Here is an 18,716-nt window from a genome sequence, read left to right on the forward strand (position 1 = left end):
CCATGTGCCCTTTACACTTGTTCCTGTAAGCGCTTCCCACTGTCCCCTGAAATTCCCTCCTCTCTCCCCTGTGGTCACTCTCAGCCTGTCCTCTATTTCAGTGTCTTTGGCTATATTTTGCTTGTTTCTTTGTTTTGTTGATTTGGTTCCTGTTAAAGGTGAGATCATATGGTATTTGTCTTTCACTGCCTGGCTTGTTACACTTAGCGTAATGCTTTTCAGCTCCATCCAAGCTGTTGCTAAGGGTAGGAGCTCCTTCTTTCTGTCTGCTGCATAGAATTTCATCGTGTAAATGTACCATAGTTTTATGATCCATTCATTTACTTATGGGCATCTAGGTTGCTTCCAGCACCTAGCTATTGTAAATTGTGCTGCTATGAACATTGGGGTTCATAGGTTCTTTTGTATTGGTGTTTTAGTGTTCTTAGGATAAAGTTCCATCAGTGGAATTGCAGGATCAAAAGGCAGATCCATTTTTAGTTTTCTGAGGAAGTTCCATACTGCTTTCCATAGTGGTTGTACCAGTCTATAGTCCCACCAACAGTGCACTACGGACCCCTTCACTCCACAACCTCTCCAACACTTGTTTGTTGCTTTGTTTATGATGGCCACTCTGACTGGTGTGAAGTAGTATCTCATTGCGGTTTTAATTTGCATCTCTCTGATAGCTAGCAATATTGAACATAGTTTCGTGTGTCTTTGGATCTTGTGTATGTCCTCCTTGAAGAAGTGTCTGTTCAAGTCCTTTGCCCATTTTTTAATTGGATTCCTTGTCTTCTTAGAGTGGAGTCGTGTAAGTTCTTTATATATTTTGGAGACTATACCCTTGTCTGAGGTATCATTGGCAAATATGTTTTCCCATACAGTTGGTTCTCTTTTAATTTTGATACTGTTTTCTTTAGCTGTGCGGAAGCTTTTCATTTTGATGAGGTCCCATTTGTTTATTCTTTCCTTTATGTCCCTTGCTCTAGGGGACATGTCAGTAAAAAAGTTTCTGCATGAAATATCTGAGATTTTCCTACCTATGTTCTCCTCTAAGACTTTAATGGTGTCATGTTTTATATTTAAATCTTTTATCCACCTTGAATTTATTTTTGTATAAGGTTTAAGTTGGTGCTCGAGTTTCATTTTTTTGCACATGGCTGTCCAGTTCTCCCAACACCATTTGTTGAAGAGGCTATTTTTACTCCATTTTATGTTGCTGCCTCCTTTGTCAAATATTAATTGACCATAGAGACTTGGGTTTATTTCTGGGCTCTCTGTTCTGTTCCACTGGTCCATGTGCCTGTTTTTATTCCAATACCAGGCTGTTTTGATTACAGTGGACTTGTAGTATATTTTAGTGTCAGGTGTTGTGATCCCTCCTACTTTACTCTTCTTTCTCAAAATTGCAGCAGCTATTTGGGGTCATTTATGATTACATACAAATTTTTGAAATGTTTGTTCTATGTCTGTGAAGCCATTGGTACTTTAATAGGAATTGCATTGAATGTGTAAATTGCTTTGGGTAGTATGGACATTTTGATGATATTAATTCTTCCAATCCATGAACACGGTATATGTTTCCATTTGTTTGTGTCTTCCTTGATTTCTTTCCTGAGTGTTATGTAGTTTTCTGAATATAGGTCTTTTACCTCTTTGGTTAGGTTTATCCTAGATGTTTTATTTTTCTTTTTGCTATTTGAAATGAGATTTTTTGTCCTTGATTTCTGCTTCTGCTCTTTCATTGTTGCTGTAGAGAAATGCCTTTGATTTCTGGATATTGACTTTGTATCCCACTGTTTTGCCAAATTCATTTATTAGGTCAAGCAGTTTTTTGGTGGAGTCTATAGGATTTTCCATGTACACTATCATGTCATCTGCAAACAGGGACAGTTTTGTTTCCTCCTTTCTGATTTGGATGCCTTTTATTTCTTTTTCTTGTCTGATCACTGTGGCTAAAACTTCCAGTACTATATTGAATAGAAGTGGTGAAAGTGGACAGCCTTGTCTTCTTCCTGATCTTAGTGGAAAAGATTTTAATTTTGCCCATTAAGTATGCTGTTGGCTGTAGGTCTCTCATATATGGCCTTTATTATGTTGAGGAATGCTCCCTCTATTCCCACTTTGCTGAGTGTTTTTTATCATAAATGGGTGCTGTACCTTATCAAATGCTTTTTCTGCATTTATTGATATGATCTTGTGGTTTTGTCTTTGCTTTTGTTTATGTGATGTATTACATTTACTGGCTTGCGAATATTGTACCATTCTTGCATCCCTGGAATAAATCCCACTTGGTCATGGTATATGATCTTTTTAATGTACTGTTGGATGCAGCTTGCCAGTATTTTGTTGAAGATTTTATGGTCAATGTTCATCAGTGACATTGGCCTGAAGTTTTCTTTCTTTGTTGTGTCTTTATCTGGTTTTGGAATTAGGATGATGTTGACCTCATAGAAAGAGTTTGGGAATATCCCATCTTTTTGGATTTTTTGAAATAGTCTGTGAAGGATAGGGGTTAGCTCTTGCTTAAATGCTTTGTAGAATTCTCCTGTGAAACCATCTGGCCCAGGGCTTTTGTGTGTTGGGAGTTTTTTGATTACTGCTTCAATTTCTGTTGCTGTTATTGGTTTGTTCAGGCTTTCTGCTTCTTTTTCATTGAGTTTTGGAAGATTATATTTTTCTAGAAAGTTGTCCATTTCACCTAGGTTTTCAAATTTCTTGGCATACAGCTCTTTGTAGTAATTTCTTACAATGCTTTGTATTTCTGTGGTATCAGTTGTAATCTCTCCTCTTTCATTTCTGATTGTGTTTATTGAGGTCTTCTATCTTTTTTTCTTGATGAGTCTGCTTAAAGGCTTGTCAATTTTTTTTTTATCTTTTCAAAGAACCAGCTCTTGGATTCATTGATCCTTAGAATTGTGCTTTTAGTCTCTATGTCATTTAATTCTGCTCTGATCTTGGTTATTTCCTTCCTTCTGCTTGCTCTGGGCTGTCTTTGTTGTTGTTCCTCGAGTTCTTCCAGATGTAGGGCTAGGTTGTTTGTTTGGAATGTTTCTAACTTTTTTAGGTGGGCCTGTATTGCTATGGACTTCCCTCTCAGGACTGCCTTGGCTGTGTCCCATAAGTTTTGGGTTGTTGTGAGTTTGTTTTCATTTGTTTCCAGAAACCTTTTGATTTCTTCCCTAATATCATTCTTGACCCATTCATTGTTTAATAGCATGCTATTTAGTCTCCATGATTTTGAGTGTTTTGGGTTTTTTTCCTTGGGGTTGGTTTCTAGCTTCAGTTCCTTGTGGTCCAAGAAAATGCTTGGTATGATTTCAATTTTCTTGAAATTCTTGAGGCTGTTTTTTGTCCTGTCATGTGGTCAATCTTTGAAAATGTTCCGTGTACATTTGAAAAGAATGTGTATTTAGCTTTTTTTGGATGGAGGACTCTGTATATATATCAGTAAAATCCGTTTCATTAAGGGTATTGTTCAATGCCACAATATCTTTGTTGATATTTTGTTTGGAAGATCTGTCTATTTTTAAAGTGGGGTGTTAAAATCCCCCACCATAATTATGTTGTTTTCCATATCTTTCTTGAAGACCTCTAAGATTTTCTTTATGTATATGTGTGCTCCTGTGTTGGGTGCATATATATTTACAATATTTATGTCTTCTTGGTGGATTCTTCAAACATTTAGTTCCTAATAAAAAAAATCTTGCGTTTAAGAGGTGGGATTATATAGCAGAGGCCAGTTGGAACCAATAAATGTCTGGTACACAGGCTTTGTAATTTATCATTGTTTAGTTCATCATGCAGAATTCTGTGCATTTCAAAGAGCAGGTACTAGTAATGTGTGTCAGGAAGCAAATGCCTGCTTCTTGGTACCACCATGGATAAAGTGAGTGGCTGATGACAATATTTTTAGCAATTCAAATACTTGTGAATGATAGGAGCTACTACAGAGATTTCTTCTGAAGTTAATTGGGGGGGATGACCAGTTGGAGGTGAGATTTAAGTTGGATAAATCAAGTCAAGCAAGCATTCGAAAATGAGAAGTCTATGTACTGAAAATTTCAATGTACTGAAGTATATATTATAGAGTCCAATAAAAAAACACAAAAATATCTTCAGTATGTACAGAGAGTGTACTAGCTTTTTTAAAAATTTATTTTTAATATTATAGGCCAATATCCTTGATGAACATATATGCTAAAATTCTCAACAAAATATTAGCAAACTGAATACAGCAATGCATCAAAAAGATCATACACCATGATCAAATGAGATTTACCAATATTCTGGGAATGCAAGGTTGATACAAAATTCACAAATCAATAAATTTGATTCACTACACACACACACAAAAAAAAAAAATAAAGGAAAAAACCTCATGATCATGTCAATAGATGGTGGAAAATCTTTTGATAAAATCCAGCACCCATTTATGATCAAACTCTCAGCAAAATGAGAATAAAGGGAACATACCTAAACATAATAAAAATCATATATGACAAACCCACTGATAGCATCATACTCAATAGGCAAAAAGTACAGGTGTTCCCCTTAAGATCAGGAATAAGACAGGAATGTCCTCTTTTATTTCTCCTATACAACATACTACTAGATGCCCTGGCCACAACAAACAGACAAGTAAAATAAATAAAAGGCATCCAAATTGGAAAGGAGAAAGTAGAACTATCTTTATTTGCTTTACATAGAGAAACTAAAGATTCCATCAGGAAACTACAAGAACCAATAAAGGAATTCAGCAAAGTAGCTGGATATAAAATTAATATCAAGAAATAAGTTGCATTTTTACATGCCAATAACAAACTAATAAAAGGGAAATTGACAAAACAATCCCATCCACAATTGCTTCCAAAAAAAGTATTAACTACCCAGGGATAAACCTAACCAAGGATATAAATGACCTGTACACAGAAAATTATAAGACACTGAAGAAAGAAATTGAAGAAGATACAAATAAGTGGAAACATATACTGTGTTCATGAATAGGAAGAATTAGCATCATTAAAATGTCCACAATACCCAGAGCAATCAATAAATTTGGTGAAATTCTTATCATGATTCCAATGAATTATTTCACAGAACTAGAACAAATATTTCAAACATCTATATGGAATCACAAAAGGCCCCACATAGCAACAGTGCTCCTGAGAAAAAAGAAAAAAGTTGGAGGAATAATGTTAACTAATATCAAACTACACTGTAATGTCGTAGTAATCAAAACAGACTGGTACTGGCATAAAAACACACATAGATCAATGGAACAGAAGTGAGAGACCCAAAATAAACCCATACCTTTATAGTCAATTAATATTTTCAGAGGAAGCAGGCCCATACAATAGGTTAAAGATAGTCTATTTGATAAGTGGTATTTGGAAAATTGGACAGATACATGCATAAAAATGAAACTAGATCATCTTCTTATACCACACACAAGAATAAATTCAAAATGGATCAAAGGCTTAAAATTTAGACTTGAAACCTTAAAAATCCTGGAAGAAAACATAAGCAGCAAAGCCTTGGATATTGCTCATAGCAGTATTTTATCCGATATATCTCCCCAGCCAGACAGGTATATCTGATATACCTTCCCAGAATGGAAACAAAAGAAAATGTAAATAAATGGGACTACATAAAACTAAAAAGTTTGTGCATAGCAAAGGAAATCATTAACAAAATAAAAAGACAATCAACAGAATGGGAGAATATATGTGCCAATACATCTGATAAGGGGTTAATATCCAAAATTTATTAAGTACTTTCAAAATCCAGAGCCCCACAAAATAACTCAATTAAAAAATGAGCAAAGGATACTTCTCCATAGAGGACATACTGATGGCTAATAGACATATATATGAAAAGATGCTCAATGTCACTATTCATCAGAGAAACCCAAATTAAAACCACAATGAGATATCACCTCACACGTGTCAGAATGGCTATTATCAATAAATCAACAAACAACAAATGCTCATGAGGATGTGGAGTAAGGGGAACCCTTCATACTGGGAATGAAGATTGGTGTAGCCACTATGGTAAACAGAATGGAGATACCTCAAAAAATCAAAAATGTATCTACTTTTTGACCCAGCAATCCCACTTCTGGGAATAACTCCAAAGGAACCCAAAACACTATTTAAAAAGAACATACACACTCCTATGTTCATTGCAACATTATTTACAATAGCCAAGATATGGAAGCAGTCCAACTGTCCATCAATAGATGAGTGTATAAAACAACCATGGGGCATTTACCCAATGAAATTTTACTTGGCTGTAAAAAAGAAAGTTTTGCCCTTTGAAACAGCATCGATGGACCTGGAGAACATTATGCTAAGTGAAATAAGCCAGTCAGAGAAAGTCAAATACCATATGATTTCCCTCATATGTGGAATCTAATGAACAAACTTAAATAACAAGGAAAACAGAGACAGACTCATAGATGGAGAGAGATGACAGCTAATGGGCAGAGGGAGGTTAGCTGGTTAAGGGATGGAGCAAAAAGGGGAAAAAGGACTCATGAACATGGACAACAGTGTGGTGATTGCCAGGGAGGAGACTAAATGGTAGAGGAAAAAATACAATAAAGATTAAAGTTAATAAAGACTGCTAACTAAGGTATGGAAATATAGTCACCCATAATTAAACCCTTCCTTCTCTCTATGTACTTAGTCACCAAGTAATTAACAAAAATGGACAAACAGGAATTACAGAAAACTAAAGTCAGGCAACTTCCAAAGTTTTACAAAGAATGGGAAAACCAAGCAACCAAAAATATGTGCCTTTTAATTATTTTTATAAAAAATGTTATGAACCATTGCCCTTTATTTTATTCTATATTAAGATCAATTTTAGTCTATTTTTATAATTAAGATTAAGGAAAATAATTGTTATGGTTTCAAAAACCTTTTATTATTACATAAAAAATTCTTGATGTTTTTCCTTTCAGCTAAAAATTCCTCATGCAACCTTTATTCAGAATTTGAATGTGGAAATGGAGACTGCATTGACTACCAGCTCACGTGTGATGGCATTCCTCATTGTAAGGATAAATCTGATGAAAAACTTCTCTACTGTGGTAAGGGTCCCATATGTGATTTGCTCTTTTAGACAAGTTAAGAATTTTTAATAGTTTTTTTTGAGATACCTTATTTCCTATTCATTACCCATGTCATTCAATGACAAATTTCTTCATGGTTTTATGCCCATGAAGGGAAATTTTAAATACTGGATCCTGTTTTTTTAACCATCTTGTTACACATCTTTAACAATAGATTCTAGGTTCACATTCCTAAAAGTGTAAGTCAGAAATAACAGTTATTGGTGAATGCTGCAGTTTAAATTTGGAGCAAGGGCACATCAATAAAGGTCATTCAATAGTGTGTTATTGAGCTGGTATGGAAGTCTTATCCAATTTATTTTTGACTCCATGATTGGCCCAGGGCTAATGTTCTTAGGCACAAAGGCTGGTTGCTTTAGCCATGGTCCTCATCAAGCATGAATTCCACCAGCTGTGCCTCTGCAGGTGACACCAATTAATAGCTTTTTCTGCCTTCTCTGGTGTGGCTCAGTGGATTGAGTGCTGACCTCTGAACCAAGAGGTCATTGGTTCGATTCCTGGTCATGGCACATGACTGGGTTGCGCACCAGGTCCCCAGCTGAGAAGTGAGAGGCAACCAATCAATGTATCTCTCACACATCTCACACATTGATGTTTCTTTCTCTCTTTCTCTCTCTTCCTTCTTTTCTCTCTAAAACAAATAAAATCTTAAAAATAAAATAGTCAGCCTTTCCCTCTCCCTTGGAAGTAGAGATGGGCTTTTTGACTCTAGTAAACAACTGATATTTGCCTTCATTGCAGCAATATTTTTCCTAGAAATCCATATCTGTACAACTATAAATAGTTACTGTAGAATTGATTCAGATTATTTCTAAGTTGATTTGATTTATTTTTGTGTTATGACATAATAATATTATTATTGTATGCTCTGTAAAATTTAGTAATATATATCTGGAATTGCTATATTTGGTTTCTACTTTTCGTCTTTGTTCTATTATCTGGGTAGTAATTATACCTAAACATTCAGTGAAATGTTTAAAAAAGAGGAATATGGAGTTTGCTAAATTCAAAGGCAGTTCTCTCAAAATTTTGCATTTCACATAAACATACCCTCAGTAAAAATGGTAGTCAAATGTAATTTTTCCATGATTGATCTGTAACTGATATATTAGGGAATTTGCCTCAAATGACATATTTGCTGGAATAAACAACTATATCCTGTACACTATAAATATACTGAAGCACATAGCCCTGACTGGTATAGCCCAGGGGACTGAGCACAGGCCTGTGAAGCGAAGGGTCACGGGTTCAATTCCCAGTCAGGGCACATGCCTGGGTTGCAGGCCAGGTCCCCAGTAGAAGGCATGCAATAGGCAACTATACAGTGATGTTTCTCTCCCTCTCTTTTTCCTTCCCTTCCCCTCTCTCTAAAAATAAATAAATAAAATCTTAAAATATATAAAGGAAATATTAAAGCATATAAAATATAATAACAATCATCTTACAGTTTTGCATTTATTATGAAGTAGCTTGAGAATGCATTTTTGTATTATTTTTATCTTCTTAGAAACCAGATTTTATTCATGTGAGCAGAAACTGGCAAACATTTTTTAAAGGGCCAGTGAATATGTATTTTAATTTTTGTGAGGCATATATGCTCTCACATACCCTCTATTTAAAAAAGCAATATTCATTCATTTAAAAATGTAAAAAAATATCCTTAGCTCCAAAGTCATAAGAAAAGAGTCTCATGAACTTCATTTGGCCTGTGGACTATATAGTTTTACAACACCAGTTATAGATTCAAAGTTTTAGAGTCTTATCTGAAGTTAAATCTTTGTTCCCAAACCTCCTAGTATATGACCAGTGTGAGCATGTGTACTTCTCCACATTTTAGTTTCCCACTACAAAACAAATTTAGCTCTTATGGTGGTTGAGAAAGTTAAATAAACACATGTACATTTACATATGCTCAACGTAGAGCCTGATACAAAATTAGTATGCAGTAGATGGCAGCTGTTATTATTGCAAGTGGTACCTTCTTCTTCAAGTCAGAAAATGTCAGATTATCATTGTTAAATAAAACTCAGAAGGCATTCTTTTTCTTCTCAGGAAATTGTAGTAGACAATTTTCGATGACAGTTAAGAGAACTTTATGGAAATTTAGGTGACTTGGATTCAGTGAGTCAAAAATACATGTTTTGCTCTTTTGTTTCCTGTTATAAATTCTTGTGAGATGCAAAAGAAATAGGAGGTAAGAGTAGAATGTCTTTATGACATTAGAGGGGAGAGATTTATTCCTTCAGAATATGTGTTATTTGTTTATTTCTGTGCTGATTGAAAGGCCAGAAACAATAATGAGGGTATAATTTGAAGAGGTCTTCAAGTATGAATCACTGAAGTTAAAATACTTCTTCAAAAAGGTTCTTTATGAATTAACTACTTGGCAATGCATAAAGATTCTGATCTAGATCTTCGAAAGTGCTCAGCACTTCTTTTATAGATCCACAATCCCATCACTATAAATGAGATCTTGCTGATGATTTTCTTTCTAAAAAGTTTTCTATAAGACCTTCAATTATGTGTTTGGATTTTTATTTATAAGAAAACCGAAGCTGTCGAAGAGGTTTCAAGTCCTGCTACAATCGTCGCTGCATCCCTCACAGCAAGTTGTGTGATGGGGAAAATGACTGTGGAGACAACTCTGATGAATTAGAATGTAAAGGTAAATATATGTTGCATTAGGCTATGAATATTATTACCACATTAATAGTTTCCTTAGAGAACTATGCCACATTTACTAATATTTATGGAGCATGCTTAGGCAGGGTGGTTATTAGAGTTCATTGAAAATTATGCCTATGAGTGTATTACTGTTTCTGGTTTCTGTTATTTTTCTCATTTTAAAACTCTTGTCATTTCTCACCTCTTCAGTTTACCTCCCTGTTTATTGGACATTTCTACTGGAATGTGTAATAACAAATTTATTTCTCTGAAATGTTCCTCTTTATTTCTTAATTCATCATTTTCTTAATGACTGGACAGGAACCCTTGGTGTTATCCTTGATTTCTCTTTCCACCAATTTTTTTCACTCACATATCCAGTCATCAACGAATCTTCCAATTCTTTGGAATATCTTCCCTTTCAATCTACTTTGAGCCTGGATTAACTGAGAAGCCCTTTAAATAGTTTCCCTGCTTCTACTATTTCTAGTGCATCCCAGTGCTGTTAGTCATAATAACACATCTAACCTTTTCCCACGGTGCCAGCTGAGGGACTGTTCAGCAAGCCAGACTCCTTGTGAAAGAATTCCAGCCCAATACTGGCTATGTGACCTTGGATAAGATACTTAACCAACCTGTACCTCAGCTTTTCAAACTCCAAGAGAAGACAACTAATTGACTACATTAATATTCAGGCAACTTAGAATACAACCTGGCATATAGGAAGAGCTATGTAAACACTTGCCTTTTCTTTTTTAAATCACTGGCGTGATAAAGAAACACTAAGTTTCATTGCTTGCAGAATCAATGACAAGTTTTTTATTCTAAGATATAAGGTCTCCTAAAATCTGGACTCAATAGATCTTTCCAAACTAGTTTCCTTTTAAAAATATTTCTATTCATTAAATACATATTACTGGATAAAATTTATTGACTGATACATAAAGTTAATAGGTTGAGATCCTGTTCTGAAGGAATTCAAACTCTAAATGAAAGACAGTCATTTAAACGGGTAAAGATGTATATAAGTTGCTTTGATTGTAACTTTTTTTGGGGGGTGGTGCTTGGGAGTATCTTGAAAGATTTTTAGTCTAGATTAAATTTAAACTGTCAAACTATAAATACAATGGAATGATCAAAGCAGAAGAAAATTCTTAGTAGAGGGATTAATATTTAAAAATGCAAGTAATTTGTTATGGTTAGATGCAGGTTTCATATTAGAGTGAGGTAACCAAAAAAATGAGGCGAGTTAGAAGGCAGGGTGTGAATGTGTTTTTGGTGCCAGGTTAAATAACTTTAAGGCAATTAAACCTGATTTTGTAGTTACAGAAAATAACTGAAGGTTTAAAACAGGCCCAATAGATTTAAATTCACATTTAAAGAAAAAACAGAATAGTTACATGATTGTGTGAATGAAAACTATAAAACTGAGATAAGAAAGACAAAACAAGAGGCTATTGTAGCACCACAAGCTAAGGATAATAGCATTTTAAAAGGTAGCATAACAGGTCTTCTTGGATGATAAACAAAGAGAAAGCATGGGAAAACATAAAAGAAACTTGTGGACTTTTTTGTCTGTTTTAAAATTTTTATATGCTTTTGTTATTTTTCAAAATTTATTTTTGTAGGCCTTTTGTATGAGACAGGAATGAGACAATAAGGGTAGTTTGCCTCTGGAAGGGGATAATGGGAGGGAAACAGGGAAGGGTTTTCAGGAACATGTATAAAGGACACATGGAAAAAACCAAACAGGGGTAGGATTAAGGGTAGGAAGTGGGGATGGCTGGGGTGGGAAGAGAGGTAGGAGGGAAATGGAGACAACTGTACTTGAACAACAATAAAAAAATACGGGTAGTTTGCTCTGAGCTTGGAGCACCTGTGAACATGCTGATGGACCTGAAGCTCAGGTAGCCGATTTAGACCAGATGTATTGATTTGGGGCTCATTAAAGAGAGAAAGCTCAGAGAATGTATGGAGTAATCATTGTTTTAAGGAAGTGCAAGAAAATTGCCCATTGAATTTAAAAATTAAATGCAATAATATAAAAAAGGAGAAGTAGATCTCAGGATTTACGGAAGATTTTTAAAAGAATTTATTTATTTATGTTTTAAGACAGCAGGGTCAGTTAGCATTATACAGTGGTACAAACATGTCAAGAGAGCAGGCATAGACTGTAGTGCACATCGTAGTGGCAAAGTGGAGAAAATCACTTATCTTCATGAGAGCAAATTCAATGGAAAGGTAAAGAAAAGCCAGACTACATTAGGTCATAGCAGAAACTGTATGATGAAGGAGTAAAGACAGTGAATACAGACTCTTTTTTGGAAAAGATGGGTGGTCAAAGAAAAGTATGATGTATATATGTAATAAGAAGGCTATGAAAAATTGAAAAAGTGAGCAAACTATACACAAATTATTTTGTAACCAGGAAAGTGTTGGAAAATTTCTCTGACATCTGTATGAATTTGGTCAAACATTTGAGTAGTTTACCATCTAAGGTTGACATCATATTTTAGGAAGAGCCAAGTACATTCATATAAATCAACTATTATTTCATATTACCTATAAAAGTTTAAAAATGCTAAATTGTTAAAAATACTGGGAGTAAATGCAGGGAAATGGATACACATTTGGGGAAAAAGGAGGAAGGGAAAGTAGGAGATGCAAAATTGCACCTCTGTTATAAACTGTTTGTAAGCAGGAGAGGAGAATATAATAGACATTAAGCTAGGATAAAGGCAAAAGTATTGATCTGGAATGTGAAGTAACTGAACAATAAATACAAGTATATTTTAAAACAAAATTCATAAAAGGAGCTGTGGGAATTTAATAAGTTATTATTGGTTTTCTTGGAAAAATGATTTTTTCTTTCAGAAGTGGTAAATAAATTAGTGTTTTTGGGTTTATGAAATATAGTCCCTAGTACATGGTAGGTATTTACTAAATTCTTATGTGGTTTTTCGCATCAGTAAATTTTCTAGAATATATAGACAGCTTTTCTTTTCTGCCTAGTGACATCAATAAGAAGTGTTGAATAACAATGCAAATAACTTGAAATGTTACTTTCCCTCTTTTAGTCTAAACTCTGATTTCTGTGTTATAACTATCTCAATGATATACTTGGTCACAGAACAACTGCATTAGTATGTTTCCATCAAAACTTTTGTGATAAAAATAGGGAAAAGTATAACATCTTAAAAGACAACCAAAACAAAATTTTATTCCTTGATCTTCTTCCTGTGTGTTATAGGACACTTGAAATTAAAAATGCTCTTGGAAACTCAATACAATTACTTACTAGAAATTAACAGATTTAAGCAAGTGCACTAGCACCTTTAAGATAAATAAGTGGGCAATTTTTTAGATGAAAAATAACTTATCATAGTTGCATCTTTTAAATTTGACTTTTCTCTCATGTTAAGTTTATTCACACAGCATCCCTGTGAGCACATTTGATATCATGGGAGACAGACTTCCCTGGGTCCATTTTCCATAAGCCAGGTTATCTTATAAAGCAGTGATTCAGATGTGGATCCATCAGACACACGCACACTTATATCACCTAAAAGATTACGAAGAAAAAGGAGCACATAAGGGCTTAGAGACTGGACAAGTAATTCTCTTTCAAAGCCTTATCTTCTGTTACTTGTCTATTTTCATGGTCAGTGACACATGGGGATGCAGTGTTTTGTTGTACATCTATGCACATTCATATACAAACCACCTATTATTTTTAAATGTAAGTAAAATATAAAAATTAAATTTTTATACAATAAAAATATCAATATACCCAGGGAAATTTTGATAGGCTATGGAGAGAGGCTATAATGGATTCATTTATAAATTTTTTGAAGTACTATTAAGTTTGTTTTTTTTAGCTTACATGTTAATAGAATTTAATATGACTAATTTTTTCAATAAAGCAGCTAATTTATTTACAGAGTGGAATGGATGTTATAAGGAATTATCTTTGGTTTCTTCTTCTTTGAATGAAAAGCAAAACCCCAAATCCTCATAATTTTTTAATTACTTCGCCTTCACAGTTGCTTTTCATGACTGAGAGCTTTAGATAGTAAGCAATCTGGGAGATCTGAGAAGATGTTCAGAAAGTTTGTCATTTTATGTTCCTTTTCTGGTTGTGTGAGAGGTCGAGTGAATACTTTTTGGGAGATGACAAAATCCCTCCTTTCCTCCCTGTTAAGATAAATATAAAGACTTCCCTTGGGAAGTACATGAACACCTTTATGGGGACTGGAGAGCCAAATACTTCTGAGGAAACCTAAAGGAGAGGAGACTGGTGTTTTTTAAATAATTTCATTTAAAAAAACTTCAAAGATTTCACAAACCATCATTTCTCTGGGTGTGCATACACTTAGAACCAAATAATAAATCTATGTGATTTGAAATTAAACAGAAGAGACATAACAGCAAATGTAACGCTCCCCCTTGTCTGTTTACTTTTGCACAGGCTGGGAAGAGGCGCTGAAAGAGAAAACATTGTGTTAGGTTATTTGTAAGAAGTGTCCTAAGAACCACAGTAAGACTAATTGATTTTATGTCTTTCCAATCTCATTAAATACTTTAAGTAACATGAATAAACAAAAGTGGATGAAATATGGAAATTAAGGAAGTACGGGCTGGCAGGGGGGAGCGTGGTTTTACTCTCTCTCTTGCTACTACTTTTGACCCACAGTCCCTCTCAGGTGGTCTTTGTAATATCTTATTGCTACTCTGGTGTGGCCCTAATGTTTTCACTCACATTTTGTAGGCTTACTTGTTTCTTTTGGACTGCCTAGAGGGAAAAATCTAGTATTTCTTATTTGGCTTATCTTTATTTGGACTACATTATATATAATATTTTTCTTTCTCTTTTTTCAGGACTTTTAGCCTGAGGAAAAATTTTCAGAAAGCTTTCACATTCACTTGATAATTTAGATATTCCAGCTCCTTCCTCCCTCAAAATTCACCCTAAGGGTGAAAAAAAAAATGTCTAAGCTTGACTAATCAAAACCACATGCAAGGAAATGTAGTTGAGGGGAACAGCAAGGAAGGGGTTTTGGAAGAGACATTTGCTTATTTATTTCATAAAGTTCCTACAATTCCCAGGGATGTTTTCCATCACAGGACTTGTCTTCCTGGCCTACAAATGCTGGCAATGTTAACTCCCACAATTATTTTGCCCCTGCTACTTATGAATTTTTCAATCACTTAATATGTCTAATTTCATTGCTACTTATCACCCTATTTAACCCTCTCATGGTTCCCAAACTCTACCAAGTTGTGGACTATGCAGAGACAGGATAAAGGTAAAGGGGTGTTTTGTTCCTAATCGCACATCTCAAACACTCCTAGGCTTCATGACCAAAATTCATAGTTTATTTTTGACTGGGAAAAGGAGAGAAAAATTCCTCCTACAAATATTCTACGCTCTACTCAGTTCTCCTGACCCCTACCTTATTTATCATCCTGTGCCTGTCTTTTAAATACTATTTCCTAACCAATCTTCTCAACTTCAAATTTACAGTTTCTTTTCATCTCTTCAGAGTGTCTATCCTTATATCTTTTGTCTTCCTACAGTTCCTCCCAAGATTGTGTTCTACTTGCTCTACATTTTCTTCATCTTAAAATTAATTCTTTGCTCTATTTTTGAGACTCCACTACTGTGAAGTCCCTGAATCAACAGTCCTCTTAACAGTCTGAAATGCTACCTCCAGGTTCATGAGTCATAATTTGCCTCACTACTCTCTGCCTGCCGCCAGATCTGGTCAGATTGTTTCCCTGTCACACACAGAGATTGTTTGTGGGAGCTTCGAGGCTGGTGGACTTGCCAAAATGGGTTGTGATAGTCTCCATTGGAATATTTCTGGCATCCTAAATTCTTAACTACAAGTATAAGGTAGAACTTCAAGTATATTATAAGATGAATCTTTGTACACTGGTCTAGGAATATTACCACTATCTTCATTATTGTTTCATGAAGAAATAATTTCTGTCTTCTAAATAAAGACTGTAGGAATTTTTTGGAACACAACCTCTTAGTAAGAGACTGCTGATAGATTGCAGAGTCAGAAACAAAATGTAAATGCTTATTATGATTATTTTCTATATTATATATTTCATCTACTGTTCCCATTGAAAAATATTTAATGTGAAACCTAATAGAAAGGAATATGGAGGAGATGTTGCTTTTTTAGACATAAATAAAAAATATTTTTTTCCTGTTTGGAGCAGTATATTTATCTACTCATAATAGCATCATTTGTTTCATGTGATAAGATGTTATTTTTAATAAAGAAAACAGTGAAGCAATTATAATTGCAAATTATAAATAAAACATTTATTCTAATCATCATTTAAACACAAATAATGATAGAATTGCAAGACAATTAAATACAATAAGAGCACTGCATTGTGAAGTACAAATGAGATACAATCCCCTGAATAAAATTTGCATATTTAAGATAGCACTTCAACCATTTACAATTGATATAATTTCTATTTATAATTAAATAGGGTTTTAAAGATGTCAACACTAGTGAAAGTAGCTTAATCAAAGAGTGCTTCAGGTTGTACATTAACATAATCAACCAGTGGAGGTTTAAATTTGAAATAAAAATCTCACCTAAGTTAATCTAACTCACATAGCATGCTATGCACCTGTTCACAACATATTGCTAGAAACCATTATATGGTAATGAATGTGTAAGCAAAGTAGAAAGAAATGTATGAATAAGAATAAAGTATTCTGTACAAAGTATATATAATGACAGTAACATATTGAAACTGATTTTTACTCTAAGCCTAGCAAGGACTTGAAAAGCCATACTTTCCAAAAATAGAGACAAGTAATACCACATTTATGTTTCTTAGCATGAAGCATCCATATTTCCTATGCCAAATGTTAATGATATAACCATATAAAGGAGTATAATGTAGCATGGATGACTTTCTAGCAGTACTGAATACTATTTGAGTTCTAAAGTAAATTCTCAGGGGCTTCTCCCTCTCAGACTGTGTCTGTCTGTCTGTCTGTCTGTCTCTCTTTGTCATAGCAGGGAATATTACACACCTTCTTAGCAACCAGATTGGAATTTCCCTGTATGCTCTCAATCAGGTATTTGCTTAGTGTCATAACTTTGTACTTTTGAAATTGAAAGAAGAGAGAATGTGAAGCAACATTTAATCTTTTTATAGGTTGTCCTAGTCCTGAACTGGTATTATCATGGCAGACAAAGCATGATTCTTATTTTCACGAAGTTTCTATGAAAGAGCAGATACATAAACAGCCAGTTGCAATGTAGTGTTATAAGTACCACAACAGAAGGAAGAATTGTGTGACAGGGGAAAACCTATGAGGCATCTAACCCAAGCTTGGGATTGGGACAAAGGGTCATTTGACTTCCCAAAGCTAAAAAAAGCAAAATCAAACAAAATTTATGAATTTAATTAAAACAAGCAAAATGTTAAAGCCAGGAATCATTTTGTGTTTCATCTATTGATTTATTTACCTGTTTTTCTAGTTTCTACCTGTGCTGCTGTTGAGTTCCATTGTACAGATGGGATGTGCATTCCAAGGTCAGCGCAGTGCAACCAGAACATAGACTGTGCAGATGCTTCAGATGAAAAGAACTGCAGTAAGAGTCCACTCCTTTTTCATTGTTCATGCCTGGGCATTTGTGGCATTACATAGAACACTGTCCTAGTTTTCACTGAACCTCCTCCTGAACTGATATGTAATTAACCCCTGTTGTGTAGAATGACTGTATATTTACTTATTCAAATGAGGCTAACTTCTCTTATCTCCAACATAGAAGACTGATAATTTTTGCTTATGGGGCATTTTTTCATTTTTTTTACTCCTTATAGATAATACAGACTGTGCACACTTCTATAAACTTGGAGTAAAAACCACAGGGTTCATAAGGTGCAATTCTACCTCACTGTGTGTTCTGCCAACCTGGATATGCGATGGGGCTAACGACTGTGGAGACTATTCAGATGAATTAAAATGCCCAGGTAATTCTAGGGGAAAAAAAACAAAACAGGCTTTACCTTGAAGATTTAGAGGCTAGTTGCACAGGCTAAACATATTAATTTTATTATTAATATCAAATGATTGAGATTAAAATTTAAATATTCCAAACATTCCACTTGATTATTTTTAATGAATAATAAAATGATACTCAAGAAATATGTTCCCTATTTGGAGGGATTTCCTCTTTTAGTTCACCATTAATTCTTTTAAAGTTGGTGATTAAACTTAAAATGTGTAATCTGTAAAGTTTCCATAGAAGTATTACATACTGAGAAAAAATTGTTTCTAGACTAAAGACAGGTATACTATATTTTCACCACTGGCTATACTCAATGTTACTATACAGTTTACATTGTCATATCAGAGTGTTTGGTGCAGCTTACACACCTTCTTTGTATGGTAGTTCACATCATAGTTATCATTACTGGGTCAAGTTTAGACAGGTGTTTAGTCTATTAGCCATGTTTACATAAACTTTGAAAAGTGTCATCTGCATTCTTAGAAGAATGCTTTTCATGAAAAGGTCATAGCCATATTTTTTTAAGTGTTTGAAGGAAGAAATTTAAAAATATATAATAAGAAAAAAGGTGTTAAATGACTATAACTGGAAGTAGGTATGCTTTAGGAAGCTATTAAATGTGTTCTTATACTCCTATTTGTCTCCTCTTACCCTACTGCTACACTCACTTTTCCCATGTTTAACTGATATTTAATAATTTTTAAATACTTTAAGAAATTATATTTGTGGATATTTTTTACAAAATCACACACAGTTGCACACAATCTACTATAACGAACTGATATTCTTAATAGTTTATAAAATCTACCGGTGGATTTGGCAATAACAGTCTTCTTTTCCTTTTTTCCTCAACATGAGTAACATTATTCTGTGGATTT

At 34.2% G+C, this 18,716-nt stretch overlaps 1 protein-coding gene across 1 annotated transcript in view; it reads left to right on the top strand.

The window, feature by feature from the left end:
* Positions 1-18,716, top strand: part of LRP1B (LDL receptor related protein 1B) — a 1,792,671-nt gene that overhangs the window by 1,482,897 nt on the left and 291,058 nt on the right. Inside the window, exons 46-49 of the mRNA XM_036023545.1 lie at positions 6,950-7,078; positions 9,666-9,785; positions 17,305-17,418; positions 17,651-17,800. Of these exons, the coding sequence (XP_035879438.1) occupies positions 6,950-7,078; positions 9,666-9,785; positions 17,305-17,418; positions 17,651-17,800 (513 nt within the window). The remainder of the gene's footprint in view (positions 1-6,949; positions 7,079-9,665; positions 9,786-17,304; positions 17,419-17,650; positions 17,801-18,716) is intronic.

Source organism: Phyllostomus discolor, chromosome 4, assembly GCF_004126475.2.
Source record: "Phyllostomus discolor isolate MPI-MPIP mPhyDis1 chromosome 4, mPhyDis1.pri.v3, whole genome shotgun sequence".
NCBI lineage: Eukaryota > Metazoa > Chordata > Mammalia > Chiroptera > Phyllostomidae > Phyllostomus > Phyllostomus discolor.